The sequence below is a fragment of the Martes martes genome, assembly GCF_963455335.1.
Source record: "Martes martes genome assembly, chromosome: 7".
NCBI lineage: Eukaryota > Metazoa > Chordata > Mammalia > Carnivora > Mustelidae > Martes > Martes martes.
The window spans coordinates 129,235,798-129,253,479 of record NC_137894.1 but is presented as its reverse complement, the minus strand read 5'-3'; the positions used below and the strand labels follow the sequence as shown (position 1 = coordinate 129,253,479).

At 48.7% G+C, this 17,682-nt stretch overlaps 1 protein-coding gene across 1 annotated transcript in view; it reads left to right on the top strand.

Moving 5' to 3' along the window:
* FLVCR2 (FLVCR choline and putative heme transporter 2) overlaps window positions 1-17,682 on the top strand; it is a 50,839-nt gene extending 33,157 nt beyond the window's left edge. The window contains exons 4-10 of the mRNA XM_080808585.1: window positions 5,067-5,134; window positions 6,790-6,893; window positions 9,898-10,008; window positions 11,101-11,206; window positions 11,358-11,469; window positions 12,264-12,319; window positions 16,030-17,682. Coding sequence (XP_080664711.1) covers window positions 5,067-5,134; window positions 6,790-6,893; window positions 9,898-10,008; window positions 11,101-11,206; window positions 11,358-11,469; window positions 12,264-12,319; window positions 16,030-16,107 — 635 coding nt within the window. The 3' untranslated portion in view covers window positions 16,108-17,682. The remainder of the gene's footprint in view (window positions 1-5,066; window positions 5,135-6,789; window positions 6,894-9,897; window positions 10,009-11,100; window positions 11,207-11,357; window positions 11,470-12,263; window positions 12,320-16,029) is intronic.

The following is a 17,682-nucleotide window of genomic DNA, read 5'->3' as shown; positions in this document are numbered from 1 at the left end:
TAATGGGAGTCCTAGAAGGTGAGGAGAGAAAGGGTGAAAGTAAATTGTCATTTAAATTGGGATAGTGCTACCCAGAAAAACAATTTGCTTCTGAGTCTCTAGGAGCATTTGACTCCATTGCAGAGATAGAATTTATTAATTTTTTTTTTCTGTCAAAGGCCTGGGGTTATTCCAGTGAGAGAGAGTTAAACTAATCTGGATGTTTGCATATATTTAATTATAGTTAGAAAACTGCAAGCCTTTTTCCATGATAGATAATTGGACTTGGTGACTAAACTTTAGACCAACGAGGAAACGATTTTTAGGCTTAATAACAGATTTGGAAAGAATTTTATTGAGCTATTACTGTGTGTCAGGCACTCTGTTAAGTGCTTTACATAGATTATCACATTTAATCTTCAAAACAATCCCATGACATCAGTTCTCAACTCCATTCCATTTTATATGAGGACGCTGAGGCTCTGTTTAGTTCCTTGCCCACAATTGGACAGCTAGCAAGCAACAGAGCTTGGATTTAAACTTCTGTCTGTCTGATGCCGAAGCCTATCTTCCTCACCACCATGCCATTTTTGTGTCCTTATGGAGAAAGGAACATCTAGAGACAAAGCCAGAGCTCTTTTAGCCCCACTTGTCTCGGTGGTCCTTGGGTTTACCTAAGGCAGGTATTTCCTTCTTCAGGTTCAATCCTCTAAACCAGCTGCCTGGGAGTTGCCTTCTCCTAAGACGCAGATCTAGAATTCTGGGGTTTTTGAAGCAGGATCAACTTATATTGACCAGCCATCTTTGGGATTTGGAAATGATGGGGTCTTGACTTTAGCGTCTTTCTAAGGCTTAGAGGTCATGTAAAGGCAGCGTTTGGGACTCAATCCACCTAAGAATCACTGCTGTCCTCCAAATTAAATCTTTGCTCCAAGTTACAAACAAAACAAAACCCTCTATAAATTCACCTAGATGCTTTGAAGCTCTCCCGAGTGCCCCCCCCCCCGGAGTTTTAGGTTGGGCTTCGAAAAAGGAAATGGTTCATACTTTTTTATATTGTACGTATGATGTTCATATTTTCCTCTGAATTACATGCACTTAAGAGCATGTGGCTTGAATCGAGCCGATGATAGCATTTCGTGGGCACGTTTGCTGGACGTGGGTGAACATGTCTTTGGGTAAGAGCCTTGAATGCTGGTGTGGTGAATTCAGAGTTGGCACGTAAGGAATAAGGAGTCTGAGTTTTAATGTCTGCTCTGCCAAATTACTGAATGTACCTCCTTCACCCATCCTGTGCCCGTGAAATAAAAATCTCTGAAAATAAGAATCAAATTTGGTTCCCACTGGAGTGCTCTGAATGGAAATGAAAGCTTCTAAAGCAATTGCAAATAGATACTGCATGAATCCACATTGCTGTTGTGTTGTTGAACTTGATTTCCTATATTCTTTCATGGGTCTGAACCGCATTTCACCAGGTAGGGAGTAGCTCCCACGTAGCTGGTGGGATGTCCGGTACTGTCTTTCTAGTGGCTTTCCAAGTCTTCCCCAAGCTGCTGAGTCAGCCGCCCAGAGTAGAGCCTGGTGAGGGCTTTGGAGGAATTTCAGGGGCTTTTTCTTATGGGCCTCTGGTCATACCCTTAGAGATAGGTTTGAGAGATATAATGAAGGCTGTCCAACTAAATTGAATTTCAGGTAAAGAGCACATTCTTTTCAGCATAAACATGCCCCATGGAGTATTTGGGGCATATTTATGCTGAAAAAGTATTACCTGCAATTCAAATTATAACTGGATGTGTTGTGGTTTTTTTTTTTTTTTTCCCCTAAATCTGGCAGTCCAGTTTAGAGGGGAGGGAGCAGAGATGGGTTTTGTGTTTGATATTGCTGAAATCACAGGAATAAAAAACTGCCTTTTCCTCTGGTAAAATACTACCTCCCATCCCCTTCTCCAGGTTTGGCAATGCAGGAAGACCCAGGGCTGGAACTATATTTTCTATAGGCCTGTCAGAGTCTGGGGGCCCGGCAGATCTTAGGATTTGTATCAGCAGAGTTGGGCAGTGGTGTGGCATAAAAGAATAACCTTTCCTTGAGTCCCTAGGCCTTGCTTTCACGTGGCCTCCTCTATTGCCCTATCATCAATGGCACAACAATTGCCACGTTGAAAAAAGTCATTGAAAAGGCTTCTCTTCTAAAGAATGTCCTCAAAGGGAACACATTTCCACGTTGTCCCCCAGCCTTGCCTTCAGCTACCCTTCTGAATAATTTTCCAGTGCTGGGCATCCAAACTCACAGCCCAACATGGAAAGATTATCACCTTCCCTTGGTGCTTTCAAGGGCTTTACTACTACTGCCCACTCCCCCATGGGTTTAGGGAGGGTGATTGTGCTTCCTCTCAGATCCTGCTTGAGAGTGGGCATAATATCCTTCTTGTGATTCCCTGGAGCTTTGCTAAGGTGAGGCTGGCCCTTTAAAATGAGGGTTTACTACAAGTCCAGGAAGGGCCCAAGGGAAATGAACACAGAGTATCCAGAACTCAGAGATAGAATCTGGGATCAGTGTTTCCCAAGCTTGCCTGATGACAGAATCGTCTGGGGTGTTGAGTGCGTGCCTGAATTTCCCTGCCTTTCTCCTAGAAATTCCGTTTGAAAGTCTGGGTGAGGGCCTGGGAATCTGCTCTTAAAAGGCATTCCAGGTGATTCTGGTTTGCAGCAGCATTGAGCAGCTCTAACGTAGGGTCATTCTCATGGTCTTGAAGCCCCTTCTCTTACCAGTTGCCACCATGTTAACCTGGGAGCCTGGGCCTAGTCTTGGATCTTCTGGATTCCCAAGGTCATTTATTTATGAACTCTACTGAGTCTAAGAAATGGCTAGGGTTGTTGTTGTTGTTAAGTGGGCTCTACACCCAGCATGGAGCCCAGTGCATGGCTTGAACTCAGGACCCTCAGATCAAGACCTGAGCTGAGATCAAGTCAGACACTTCACCGACTTAGCTACCCGGGTACCCCTGTTGTTATTATTATTATTGTTATTTTAGATTTTACTTATTTATTTAAATTTTTAAAAGATTTTATTTATTTGTTTGATAGAGAGATCACAAGCAGGCAGAGAGAGAGGGGGGAAGCAGGCTCCCTGCTGAGCAGAGAGCCCGATGCAGGACTCGATCCCAGGACCCTGGGATCAGGACTTGAGCTGAAGGCAGAGGCTTAACCCACTGAGCCGCCCAGGTGCCCCTTACTTATTTATTTAAGATAGAGACAGAGAGAGAATATGTGAGTGAGCAATGGGGGAGGGGCAGGGGGGAGGGACAGGGGCAAGGGGACTTCCCACTGAGCACAGAGCCCAACACAGGGCTCGATCTCATGACCCAGAGATAGTGACCTGAGCCAAAATCATGATTCTGATGCTCAACTGACTGAGCCACCCAGTTGCCTGTTGTTATTTTTAGATTACAGATTCCTAGCTCTATTTCAGGAAAATCAGATTTAGTAGATCCAGGGTGGGGCCCAGGAATCTGTATTTTTAAACTCTTCTGCACTCAACTGGGCGTCTCATTCCTCTAGGAATCTGATAAAGGGAGTAAGTGAACTACATTTAGGCAACATGCATATGATAAAAATGACCTTGTGATAAAAATGACTGTCTGGACTGGGGGACCTTTTCATATCTGCTAGGAGGCCATTCTTTGTGCTTCTCTGAGTATGCTGACTCTTTTCACTGGCCTGTCATCTCTGGGGCCCCGAAGCTATGCCTGTGGAGATCCCACCAACAGTAGTGGCTCCTGTGAGGTGTTAAACCAGGTTGGCTGCCATACCCACATTTCCCTGCGCCCGTGCCAACACTGTGAGGCCAGAGAGGATGGCTTCTGGGAGGCTCCGTGGTCTGGGCTTCGTGGAAGAGGAACCCCTGAGGCTGCCCTGCTCGTGAGCTGTGTCCTGTTACTTAGAGTCTTCTAGGGTATCTAATGTCAAGTGTACCAGTGATGGACTTGTGAGCCTCAAAATTAGTTAAAATTAAGACCCCTGGTGAGCATTATAAAGTGACTTTCTGTATTTGTTTTAAAACCGTGTGCATTTTTCTCATCTATAAAATGGGGATGATAATATTAGCCACCTTGCTATAAGGATTGTAAGATACCTTAACGGTATCTAGTACATAAATATGTGCTACTGCCACCTTCCTCCCCACCCTCCTCCCCACTCTCCTCACCCTCCTCCTCACCATCCTCCTCCTCAACGTCATCTTCCTCACCCTCCTTCTCACCATCCTCCTCTCCATCCTCCTCCTCACCGTTATCTTCTGTACCATCTTCCTCACCATCATCCTCCTTACCATCCTCCTCCTCCCCATCATCATCCTCCCCATCATCCTCTTCCTCACCATTATCCTCCTCACCCTCCTCCTCACCATCCTCCTCCTCACCACCATCATCATCATCATCATTATCATCATCGCCATTGGGTCAGTTTCAGTCTCATCAAAGCTACTACAGCTTTGCATAAATGGCCTCGTGGATTCTTACGGTATATTCTAGGTGTTCCTTTTATCCATTGGATGAATTGATGAGTTAGGAGAGTCAGCTCAATGCTCTTTAGGCTCCTTTCTGGTTTCAGATATGAGATTTTGTGTGACATTGGGCAGAAGAGAAAGCTGAAGGAAGAATGGGGACAGAAAAGAGAAACCACCCACAGAAGGAGAGATGTCACGGGTCAGAGGCCTGGAGCAGTCTGGAGCGGGGACAGGTCATCAGGAAGAGATGGAAGGTGTCCAGTGGTTCTGCTGACCCTGTAGGTCAATAGGTCAATACTTGAGAGGAACGCAGATGGTTCTGACCTGGGAGTAATGTTTCTAGCGCCTGTGTTTCCAGGGCAGGATTAAAGGGATCTGCGGGCAGTGGTGTGGGCTGAGAAATGGTTAAAATAGTTACTTTGGGTTGTTTTGGAGTCTTGAGTAGCCTCCTACTTTCTGGGGACACCACTCATAATGGCAGTGAAGCTGAGGACTTCTGACCTCCCTACCTACCAGGGGGAGACGTTAGCAATGGTCCAGGAGAAGGCTGCCCCTAATGCTGTGTGTCTCCCTCCTTCTTTCAGGTCTCAATGCTGGTGCTTTTTATGCCTTGTCCACGCTGCTAAATCGCATGGTGATCCTGCACTACCCGGTAAGGTAATCCCCTGAGCATGCTTAAGAGAGTGAGAGCTCTGTCCATCCCGGCCGGAGCTGGGGCAGTGGTTAACTCTAGTCCCCCTAGCACCCTGCTCTCGCCATTCCAGACAGTGCCGTATGGTGCTGTGCTTATGGGATTTGGAGGGAGATGGCCCTGGTTCTCAGCCCTAGCTCTGGTGGCTCTAAATTGTGTGACAGGCTGGCTAGCCTCTCTGAACTCTCATTCTCCTTTCTGCAAAAGAAACATAATTACTTATTGAAGGATTATTTTTTAGCATTAGAAACTAATACTATGTGTGTGTGCCCATGTGTATATATTCATATGTTCTATGTATGTAAAAAGCACATGGCATAGCGCCTAGCTGTACAGTAGGTAAATGTACAGACATACAGATAATGTATGAAAGATTTAATTTGTAAAATAGGGGCAGAGTTTAATTTTGAACTCTTGGTTGCTCAACTGAAAGCATTTCTATTTCTTCTTCTTCTTCTTCTTCTTCTTCTTCTTCTTCTTTTATTTTTAAAGATTTTATTTATTTGTCAAAGAGAGAAGAGGAAGAGTGCACACGAGCAGGGAGAGGGGCAGAGGCAGAGGGAGAAGCAGGCTCCCCACTGAGCAAAGAATCTGACTATGGGACTCGATCCCAGGACCCTGGAATCATGTTCTGAGCCAGACTAAGCCACCCAGGCATCCCTGAAAGCATTTCTTAAATATTTTCAGAACCAGCAAGGACTGGATCCTAGGAGTGGGATACAGTGTGTCCTGGAGTCGGGAATCCCAGGTCCAACCCCCTTTTGAAAGGACAGGGGTCTCCGGACACCTGTGTGGCTCAGTGAGTTAAGCCTCTGCCTTTGGGTCAGGTCATGATCTCAGGGTCTTGGGATCGAGGCCCGCATCGGGCTCTCTGCTCAGCGGGGAGCCCGCTTGCTCCTCTCTCTCTGCCTGCCTCTCTGCCTACTTGTGATCTCCCTCTCTGTCAAATAAATAAATAAAATCTTAAAAAAAAAAAAAAGAAAGGACAGGGGTTTCACGCTTGCAGAGGTGGTAGGCCACTGTGGCTAACATGTTCCCATTTTGGAGTTTGACAGGTCTGCGTTCAGATCCTAGCTCTGTTCTTAATAAATGCCTCAAGACCTCCCCCTAGCAGGTTCATCTCACTGTATCTTGTTTTTTGTTTTTTTTTGTTTTTTTGTTTTTTGTTTTTTTGTGTGTGTTTTCATCTGTAAAGCGCAGAATATTGATTTCTAACCTCACAGTGGGGAATTTTGAAATGAGATTATATAACTGTCATCTTCCTATTCTTTTTGGCACTAATAGCTCAAAAATAAAAAAAAAAACAACTAAGCGCAGAGTATTTGGATATATGTATTCTGGTCTCCCCATTTGTGAAATGGGGATAATGATAAATAAGATAAAAGCATTGCCATAAAGATTAAATTTAAAAAGATCTACTTCAAAAAAAAAAAAAAAAAGATCTACTTCAGAGTGGCTCTGGGACAGTTCGGTCACCTTACCCTGGTGCGTTCAGAGAATCAGCTCAAATGGAGCCTGAGTTACTTGCCTTTCTTTCCCCCGTCACCTCCTGCTGACTGTGCTGTCTGGTGTCTTGTCCCATTCCTGGGTGATCACGGGGGCTGTGGTTTTCCCAGGGGGAAGAAGTGAATGCTGGAAGAATCGGCCTGACCATCGTCATTGCAGGAATGCTTGGGGCCGTGATCTCAGGCATCTGGCTGGATAGGTCCAAAACTTACAAGTAAGTGTCCTCCTCTTGGACTGACAGTTGGGGACCCTTGTTTGAAATGACACATTCCTGAGCAATTTGGCTCCAAAGGGTTGGGTGCGACAGCTGGGGGATCTCAGTGGCCGAGCGGTTCACATTTATCTTCTCTAAGCGTCAGTTTCTCCATTTATTAAATGAGGGAAATAGTACCCATTCCGTGGGGGATCCTGATAAAATCAGAGATGGAAGACGTGAGGCCTAGCCCAGTACTCTTTCCCCATCCCCCCATGTAGTTTGCAAAAGGGGCAGACGAGGGAGAAATGAAACCAAAGGTAGAAAAATGCCAGCAGTTGCAAAGTTAATGGAAACCCCAAAGAATGGCGATGAGGAAGTGATGCCCTGCCCCGTTCCCCTGGCTCCCTGGGGTTAAGCAAGGTGGACGGGCTTCCTCTGGATTACACCGTATTATCTTACTACTGCTTATACCTCCTTCGTAAATACCGTGGTGGGCTTGGGGCCTGAATGCCCAGCGTGTTTCCAGGAGCCCCGAGCAGCCTTTCTAAGATTTTAGTGTATGCCAGGCTCATCCAGGATGCTTATTAAAAATAGATTCCTGGGCCCCATCCTCATGGCTGCCAGGTCAGTGGGGAAAACCGCCTTTGTCAAAAGCAGCCCACCCAGTGCCTCAAGCCAATAGCCAGGCTTAGAGGAAAAGCTCTGGAGAATGGAGACCTGACACCCTTCCCTTCTTGTTGCTCCTTTCCAGTGCTGTGTATACACTGGGTGCTCGATTAATGCGGGTCAGCTGGGGAGCTGCCAGGGTTGTCCTACCCTGGGGCAGGGTGGCTGCTTTGTCGAGGCCTCCAACGCTCCCTGTGTCTGGAGGCGACAGACAGTGGCAGACCTGTTCTGTCACACAAACCCGCTTCTGTGAGGCTCTGGTCAGACTAGGTCTGACTCTGGCTACCCCAGACAAAGGGCAGTTGAGGTCATCCCTGGGGATGTGGCCGCCTGGCTGAATGCGACGTGGAGTCTGGCTTGGCTTAATGACTGCTGGGGGAGCTTGGCTGCCATCTCGTCTCTGCCATCTGTCAGTGGCTTGCTTCAGCCCGGCCCAAGTGCAGTGAGGACTGGCCACCCCCCAAAACCAGTCAACAGCAGTGTCCCTCTTCCCGGGGCTCAATCTGTGGCGGGAGAAGGAAGGGATTGGAACGGTGGTGGGGCTGGGATGTGCAACCAGATGACTGAGAAGAACTAGAAAATACAGGGAAAGGGCTGAGGGCACACTTCAGAATGTAGACACCACCGTTTCCTAGTGTCCCTGATGCCCAGCTCCTGCCATCAGTGTGAGATCCTCTTCACCCTGAGCTATGGCCCAGGCAGAGAAAGATGCTCTGTGATCGGGGCATTTCGGTGCCCCGTTCTCTTCTCCCTGAGGCTCCCAGATTTGTCCCGTTTGACTTGGAGGCTGGAAATAGGGTGGGTCATGTCCCGTTATTTGAGGCTGGGACGACTTAGAGTTTTTCTAAATGGGTCAGTGGTTTAAAACAAAGCTGTGGTTAAGCAAACTCGGCAAGAGGGGAGCTTGTATGGCCAGCAGAAGAAACGGGTATCCATGAACTTGTCTGCTGTGGGGTGGTGGGACCAGACGCAGGTGCAGGGTGGGGGATGTGGATGCCCGTCTACCCTCTGCAGCTGCTTTGAAGCCCCGAGTGGGAGGGGCATCCTTTGCAGCCTCTGGCCTTGAGCTTTTCCAAAGAGACAACCACGTAGTGTGTCTAAGTGTGTGAATATATCAGGTCCTGTGTCCAGCAGTCGAAAGAGCAGCGTAGGTTTCAGATCCCAGGGCTGGGTCCAAATCCCAGCTCTGCATTTACTCAGTGGGTGACTCTGAATTAACCTAAGGGGTCTGTGCCTCAGTTTCCTCATTTGCAAAATTAGGGGTCGTCGTACGTTTCTTGTGGGGCTTTTGTCAGGCTCGAGTGAGACAATAAATGCACGTGAAACACTTAACAGAATTCCTGGCATCCAAAAATTGCGGGATTAGTTTGATATAACCAAAGTATACATCTCCTGGCGCCCCCACCGTGTTTCTGGTTTCAGGGGGGGATGAGTGAGGGCTTTCAGTGTTTGAGTGCTCATTTCGTGGCAGGCGGGCAGGGGGTTGGTGGAGCTCGCAGCCTGCCATCAGCAGGGCAGGGAGAGGAACATAGGTCCGGTGGCAGGGGTGGGGCTGCAGCAGAGTCACAAGCGGGCAACTTGGGAGGAGAAATGTAGGGAGGGGCGCAAGCAGGGCGAACCCCAGACAGGAAGCAGCAGACGGCTGCTGGTCCTCCTGAGGGGACTGGCAGAGGGGAATGTCATGGGGAGTGGGCAGAGCTTTCCCACTTGGGCTTTGGACTCGAGCACTTAGTTCAGGGCTGGAGAATGTTCTCGCTTAGCTTCTGCTGTCTGGAGCGGAGCAGTTCGGGTTTGGCAAAAAATCTGCACTGCCCCTGCGCCATTGGCAAGAGGAAGTTCCGGATGACAGAGAATCTAAAAACTCAGCTCACTGCCCGCCACGGCCATGGGGTTTTGGGGCAAAGCAGACCGGCAGAAGGAGGTGGCTTCTGAGCTAGTCCTGCGTGCCACTGCTGCCTCACCGTAGCTGATGTTCTGTGGTTTTTTGGTTTGTTTGTTTTTTGGTGGAGGACGAGGAAAGGAGAGGGTTGTGCCCTTCTTGCTTGGGGTGCAGTGTAATATTGTTGAGAGGTTTCTGTAGGAGTCAAACACACACATGTATCAAGAGGGCTTCATCCTCTCCTGGACTTGCCCTTTGTAGCACTGGCCACAGTGTATTTAAATAACTATTCGTGTGATCATTGGTTCAGTGTCCATCAACTTTATGGACAGAAAGTTCTGTGGGAACTGATGTCCCAGCACACAGCAGAGGGCTTGACACATAGCAGGTGCCCAAATGATACTTGTATAATGAATGAATGAATGATCCTGTTATAGTCAGAAGCCAACGAGTCAACTTCTTTGTCTCTGCTTTTAGAGAGACAACCCTGGTGGTCTACATCATGACGGTAGTGGGCATGGTGGTGTACACGTTGACCTTGAACCTGGGATACCTGTGGGTGGTGTTCATCACCGCTGGCACAATGGGGTAAGTCTGACCTCTGACCTGTCTAGCAGGAAAGCAGCATCCTGTGGCTCCTAGTGCTGCCAGCATCCTCGGAAGCAACACTTGTCCCTTTTCTGCCTTCTCATTGATCTCTGGAGATGTGGAAATCGTGGCCAGAGGTCTTGTTTACTTGCAACACTTCAAAAGGCTGCCCGGGGCTTCCATGCCATTGGGATGGAGTCTGTCCTTCACAGAACTCAGGGAGGGGCTAGGAAATGTTTAGAGCCTCTTGTAGCTCTGCCTGGGACAGTGGGGTGGGCAGAAAAAGTACACAGGGCTAGGAATCAGGAAGTCTGGGTCCTGGTCCCAATTCTGCTGCTGACCTTTAGATGACAGGTGCATCGCCTAACCGTCCTGAGTCTCAGTTTCCACATCTGTAAATGAAGATAAGAGTGGCCTGTCTTGTAGGGTTGTTTCAAGGAGTGAGAGATAAGTGTGAAAGTAGCCCAAAGTGTGGTACAGATGTAAGAAATTAGAGTTGGAACTTTCTGGACCTGTTGTATGAGAAAGCGCAGGAAAGCACACCTTCCATGGGGGTCTCTGCTTAGCTGCACATCCCCGTTATTTTCCTGTGGGCACTACATGAGTGTGTGTGAGAGAGAGGAAGACAAGAGACAGAGATACACAGATATTCAGTCCTTCTCAGCTGGTGACCCTCCAGAGGGAAAAAGGAGGACACTGAGATTCTCCTTCCAGGTCCCAGAGAGCAGGGAGATGCTGTTCAGTGTCCAGGGAGTTTCCACTGCCAGCACAGGGCCTGCGGACCGATGAGGCTCGGCTGAGGGCTGAACACCGCAGGCAGCCCCCATCCCTTCTGCCAATGCGGACAGTAATTGATGGTTGGGCATAGAAGAAGCAGGGGACACCCATGGGGCTCCTGAACATGAAGTCTCCATAGGAACTTCTTCCTGACCTGCAGGGGTATCTCTTTCCTTGGTCACCAGAGGGATGGCCTGGAATATCTGGGTGACCAGAAACAAAGCAGGAACAGGAGTTCTAAGGGGGGAGGTGGGCTCCCTATCCTTCTTGTTCTTGAAGTTCTCCACCACCTTGTTTCTGTGATCTGGCCTTCAGCTTCTTCATGACTGGCTACCTCCCGCTGGGATTTGAGTTTGCTGTGGAGTTGACATACCCGGAATCAGAAGGCATATCATCTGGCCTCCTGAATGTATCTGCCCAGGTAGGGCTCTTATTTGGTGGTGGCCCCAAAACAGTGGCTCTTTTTTCCCTACTTGACTGGGCTGCCGCTGGCATTGTATCATGACAGCTCAGTGCTCCCGCCTGGCTAGTTGGCCAGGCCCTTGTTTCCAGTCTTCTTTGTGCCTTTCCAGGTGTTCGGGATCATCTTCACCATCTCCCAGGGCCAGATTATTGACAACTACGGAACCATGCCTGGGAACATCTTTCTTTGTGTGTTCCTCACCCTTGGAGCAGCCCTCACTGGTGAGTTGGGGCCTTAAGACGAGATGGTGCTTAGGCTGCTCATGGGCTTAGGCTGTTGGCAATTTGAGACCTCAGTGTTTTGATTGATCATACAGATCGGGGGTACACTTGCAGAGGGGCAGAGGGGAAGGCTTATTAAGAAATGTGTTTGAGGGGGCGCCTGGGTGGCTCAGGGGTTTAAGCCTCTGCCTTCAGCTCGGGTCATGATCTCAGGGTCCTGGGATCGAGCCCCGCATCGGGCTCTCTGCTCAGCAGGAGCCTGCTTACCCTTCTCTCTGTCTGCCTAGCTCTGATTTCTCTCTGTCAAATAAATAAAATCTTTAAAAAAAAAAAAAAAAAAAAAGAAATGTGTTTGAGGGGCAATAGCATGTTTTGGTGGAATGAGCCTGGAATTTGGTGCCAAAAGACCCATGTTTGCATCCTAGACTGTGACACTGACCTCCATAGCTGTTTGACCTTGGACAAGTGGACCAACTTCTGGAAGGCTCACTTTCTTAAACTATAAAATGGGAGTTGTTGTAAGGACTAGCACAACATGTGCAAATTCCCTGGCAAATATAACGGATATATAAATGAAGGCCTAGGTCATCATTGGCTTCTGTCTGTCAGGCACATCAGTGATCCCCAGGCTCTGTCAAGTTGGTGGGGGGAACCTCCATCTCCCTGGGATATCTATAGGTCTGAGATATCTGTGACCCTTTGGGAAGTGAGGACTCCCTCTCTTGGGTGAAATTCATCATTGGTCTCTTGTTAATTCTGTGTTTTGGTGTTCTTTCTCAATCTCTTGACCTCAGCGTTCATTAAGGCAGATCTCCGGAGGCAGAAAGCAAACAAAGAAACTCCTGAGAATGTGAGTATGTGGAAGCTTGCTGGGCTGAGAGCGGGGTCCCAGGCTTTGTTTGAGGCTGTGGCAGCATGGGTGGGCCCGGGGGGGCTCCCACTCCGGGGGGCTCCCACTCTGGAGGCCATGAGATCAGCTCAACTCGCATAAACATGGCGCCCAAGAGCTTCCTGGGTGAGTGTTCAGCATGGCTGCTGTGATGCTCTTTCCTGGCCTCTTCTGCTTCCTTCCCTTCTCCTGGCCTCCCTGCTGTGGTCCCCAGAGTATGTCACTGTTGTCACAGTCTGCTGAGCAGCAACCCCTCCTTGGATCCTGAGACAAGTCCCGAGACCCCAGCCCCACTGCTTTCGCCCAGGGTTCAGTGGCTGGAGAGGAAAGGTGGGAGCTTACCTCGAATGTGGTGGTGGTGGCCCCAAGGCAGTGGTTCTCCTGGCGTGTTCCAGCCCCTCAGACAGTGCAGTGGAGCTAGAGGGGCTGGCGCCAGTGCATTTCCAACAGGGCTCACAAAGGGCAAGTCAGGGAGTAGGCATTGACGGTGGTAGACGGGGGAGGACCAGGGGTACGATTTAGAACACAAGAGGGTATCCCATCTGCTTTAATCAGCTAGGGACTATTTCAATCAAAATGTTAGGTATCAAATCAGCCAGGATGAAAGCAATTTCAAATGTGAGGAGGAAAAGTGGGATATTACTTAAAAAACAAACAAACCACCCCAAAATTACAGAGGTAATTACAGAGATAATACATGTTCTTTGTAGGAAAACTAAAAAAAATACAGAAAAGTATACAAAATTTAAAAATCATCCTGTAATATCATCACTTAGAGATGAAATGCTGTTTTTTTACAATTACTTACACGTCTATATCTACATATAATATGTATGTATATCTATATCTATATTTGTTGTATATATGAATATATAAATTTTCTTAAACAAAGATGGAATCTTCTGCTTTTTTACTTGTGAATACCTTATCAGGTCATTATAACATACTTCTCACAGTGTTTTAATTTAATTTAATTTCTACACAGTGTTTTAACGAGTGCACATGGATAAACCATGATTTAACAGTCTTGCTGTCTGTGGACATTAAGGTTGTTCACAATCATTGTTATAAACAATATCATGACTAATGTCCTGGAAGCTGAATCTTTGTGCATGTTCCCAAGCACACTATTTCCTTGAGAAATGGATCAGTGCTCACGCACATTTTTAAGATCTTGGTACATGTTGCTGAACTGTTGTCGAGAAAGGTCCTATCAACACTATCAAAGTATATTGCTCTAGAAGTGTAGGAGTGCCAACACGGAGGCCTTATCATTTTGGAAAAGCTTGCCAGTTGGTGAGGCAAAAATGGTATCCGAAAGAGTATATTTAGTATTGTAAGGACATATGTTGGCAGATGGGTGACAAGCTCTCATTGATTATTTGTCTTCTGAGATCACACTCTGGAGTTGGCGGGCCAGCGGGTAGCATGGGGAGGGCAAAGCCTAGCGCAGGAAACTCAGTGGGGAGACAGGGAAGGCCTTGGAGCCGAAATGCTGCTCTCTAGACTGGCATGAGGACCCTGGCATTGCCTCCATGAGGATGGGCTTTCGCCTGGCCCCACTACAAGGAGGCGTCAGGGTTTGGAATACAGAGTGAGCCTGGGAACAAGATGCCTATAATAAAACAGGAGAGATTTCTTGTGAGAAGGTTTCAATTTGGAATGTGGCATCTTGTGTCAAGGGATAGGAGATTTTGCTGTTTACTTTGTAATCTGTGTTTGCGTTGGCAGATGTAGGCAGATGTAGGCAGATGTAGGCAAACAGGAAGAAAGAAAAGGTCACCTATAACCCTAGTACCTGGAGATTACCTGGAGATTAACATTGTGGTCCGTCGTTCAGGGTTGTTTTCTGGGAGTCTTCGGGTGCAGGTTGGGGTCCTGACCTGCTTGTTTGCTTAACAGTAGTTTGACAAACTTTCCACAGTTACATGCTACCACCTCGTATCCACATAGATATATTTTCATTTCCTCTTGTTTAATGTTTAGGTTGTTGCAATATTTCACTATTCTCGTGGCCGTATCTTGGTGCACAGGGAGCAGGTTTGTTAGTCAAGGTTGGAGTTGTTGGCTGGGTCATCTTCTGTTTGGAGTATAGGAGATAGCACCAAGTAGGAGTAAGGAGACAAATCCCGGGACGGTACTCCAAAGTCTGTGTCCCTGGATAACTCACCATGTGCCTTTGAACCTCCCTTGCACCTGGGGAAGCTTATTGTTACGGGAAGGGTCAGAATCATGGTGGGCTGACACCCTGGGAAGGCAGGGCTGTCACAGAGCCTCTCTCCTCTGGAACCCACTGTTACACACCCCATGGCAGTCCGTGTAAGGGAGACCCAGCCACCAGCACACAAATTCATGATCAGTGCCAGCTGAAGATAGGGCACCCAACAGATGTGGCCAGAGCTGTTCTTTCTAATCAGTGAGATACACAGTTTTTGTTAAAACAAAACAAAACAAAAAAAAACACGTCTAGCTTGGGGCTAATGGCTAATTGAGATAATGAGAATCTTGGTTTGGGTTTCCGTTTTTCTTCCAGTTCGTGGTTCTTCGCTAGAGACAGCGGCTGTACTTCTGCCCCCACTAATCTCTGTTTCTGGTTGTGATTTCAAAGTGCTGGCTTCGGAGGGGGCAGGCGTGCGTGGGCGTGCACGTGTGCGTGAGCGAGAGGCGAGAGGCTGCTTGATTGACGTAAGCAGGTGGCTGGTGGCCTGAATGGAAGCTACTCATGGCTGAGGCTGAGCTGCTGGCAAGGAACCTGCAAGGGAATGGGCAGGTTGGGTTTCTACAGCTGTTGCCCCAGCTGCGGACTAGGCCTGAGACAGTCCCTGGGGGAGAAGCACGATGTGTCCAGTTGGCACTGGGCCTATAGATGTCCCTTGAGCTCTCGAGTGGTGATGGTGCAATGCTGTGCCTGTGCCAAGGCTTTCCCGCTGATGGATGAGTGCTTGAGGTGAGAAGCAGGGCACAGCATACACCTAGGCACCCCAGAGGATCATTTCCAGGCCACACTTAATTCCAGACTCACCTGAACAAGTGTGAGCCACAGGACTCTGCCAATCCTGGGCCATCTTTCCCCAACAAAGTCAAAGCCAGACTGACCCAAAGTCTTCTTCCCTAGGTATAAGGTATATATACATAATTTTAGCCACTGAGTTTATATCCTGCCTTTACAAAAATTCTCTCTTGCCTCCATTCCCTGCACACTATAATAATATTCCTCATGATGGGGGCCGCCTCCAAAGGAAGGTAGTCAGAATTTCTGTGGGGGTTGTAGAGCTGACACTTTGGAGAACTACTCAGTGGTCAGTCCAGGTGAGTTTTAGGCAGTCAGAATGGGGAGGGAGGGTGGGCTCTGCTTCTCTCGTAGGCCCCAGAGGGAGCCTGAACCGTGGCACTCGGAGCGGGCCCATCTGTGGTGGCCGTGGTGTCACAGAGAGCTGGCCTTTCTGGCTGTTCTCTTTGATGACACAGTGAGGGTGTGTGTGTTTAGAGAGCACACTGGCAGAGGCTGGGTGCTGCTTCTCTACTTCCCTTTGTTTGCTCTTGGGGCTGCTGAGGGGCCTCTGGCTCTTGGTTTTCCCACCGATGACATCCCTGACAGGCTGCTGTTGCAGCCAAGCGTGGAGTCCTGTTCCTCTTCACCCAAAGGGCTGCTTCCTTGTTGTGCCTTGCAGAAGCTCCCGGAGGAGGAGGAAGAGGAGGAGAGCAATACCAGCAAAGCGCCCACCACTGTGTCCGAGGAGCAGCTCTGAGAGGAAAGGTGGTGGCGACTCAGGGAACCAGACAGCACTCCCCACCTCTTCCGTCAGCGCCTACCGCCGGCACAGAGGGAACCGGCTGGAATACTGGGGGCTCGGACGGCAGGGCCTCTGCCATCTGGAACCCACTCAAGAGCTTGCATGGTCTAGCTGGGGAAGATGGCACCTTCCACTGGGCGCCCGCTCCATCCCCGCCCCCCTCGCAGGCTGTGGGAACTGGTGCTGGGAGAGACTGCTGGAGAGCCGTGGTGCCTCGTCTTCCCCCTTCCCCTCCAGCCCGCCGGGAGAGGGCCTGCCAAATTATCACGGAAAGAAAGCTTATTCAGGATATTAACTTTTTTTTTAGAATCGTAAGACCCTTAGAAGCCCAGTTCTAAGGAGAGGTGGCTGCTCCAGAGAGGGGGTAATTTGGGGGTCATCACATTGGTGGTTAATGTTCTGTGGGAGAGAAAACACCATCAGAAAAACATCAGAACGAACCCATCAGGACTCGGCCTAGCTTCTCCTGCCCTAAGGTTGGGGTCTGTTTCCAGACCCTCTCCTAAGAGCTGATCAAACCCAACATCAATAAACTTGACAGAAACTTTGCTGTGTCCGTGAAGGAGAAGCCTGTCTGGGAGGGTGACCTGCCTAGCAGCGTGAGGCCGCTTGTGAAAGCCCAGCCTTTGGGAACTGTGGTAGTTAGATTTGGGGACAGGATGGTTCTTTTCTCCAAGATCTCTGCCCAGGGACTTCTTTGTGTGTGTGTGTGTTGCCGTCACTGCCGATGCCTTGAGAAACTGTCGTCGGCCTTAGTGCTTCCTTTCTCTGAAGGGAGGGAAACCCCAGCCACCTTCCTGTAATCTCTCCTGAAAACTTTGTTTCATTCCACCCTGAGAAATCCACAGCTTCTGAGAGAGGAGAGGAAAGGGGCAGAAGGAAGAGGAATTGAGTTGGCTTGAATTAAGTGCCTTCTGCCTCCGGAGGGGATCGTATTCGCACACCCAACCCCCTTCCAGCAATCACCTTTTAATAGATGTTGTGAATGTAGGATTCCCCCCCTTTTTTTAGTTTCTCAAGGGATTCCCTTTAAACCAACCCAAGGTGACCTCCTCGCCTGCCCAGCCTGCTGTCCGGCTCTCCTCATGGGCTGGGGTAATGTCCCCCCAAAATAAGATATTTGAATCATTTCTCCTGCGCTGAGCAGTTGTGATCATGTTCATGGTGCTGCTGGGCTGTGGCCACTGCCTGGTCTGGGCATCTGGGGGCAGCCTGGGTTGGCAGGGGGGCTGCTGCCTGAGGGGAGCCGGGTGTGTGTGTGTGTGTATGTGTGTGTGTATACAGACATTCCAGATGTGCTGTATGTAAGAGAAGTTTACACTTCTGCTGGGGGAGTGTTGGGGGGTGGAAGAGAGGTGGAGAGGAAGCACGTCTTGCTTTTTGATAAGGAGAAGTGTTTACTCTCCAGCTCCTTAAAACTTTTTAACAAAACGTTTACCAGATTGGTCATTCCTTTATTTTAAAAAGCGTAATTTGTATTTTCTACTTGTAATGCCAGATGTTTTAAGACAATAAAAGATTCTCCAAGTG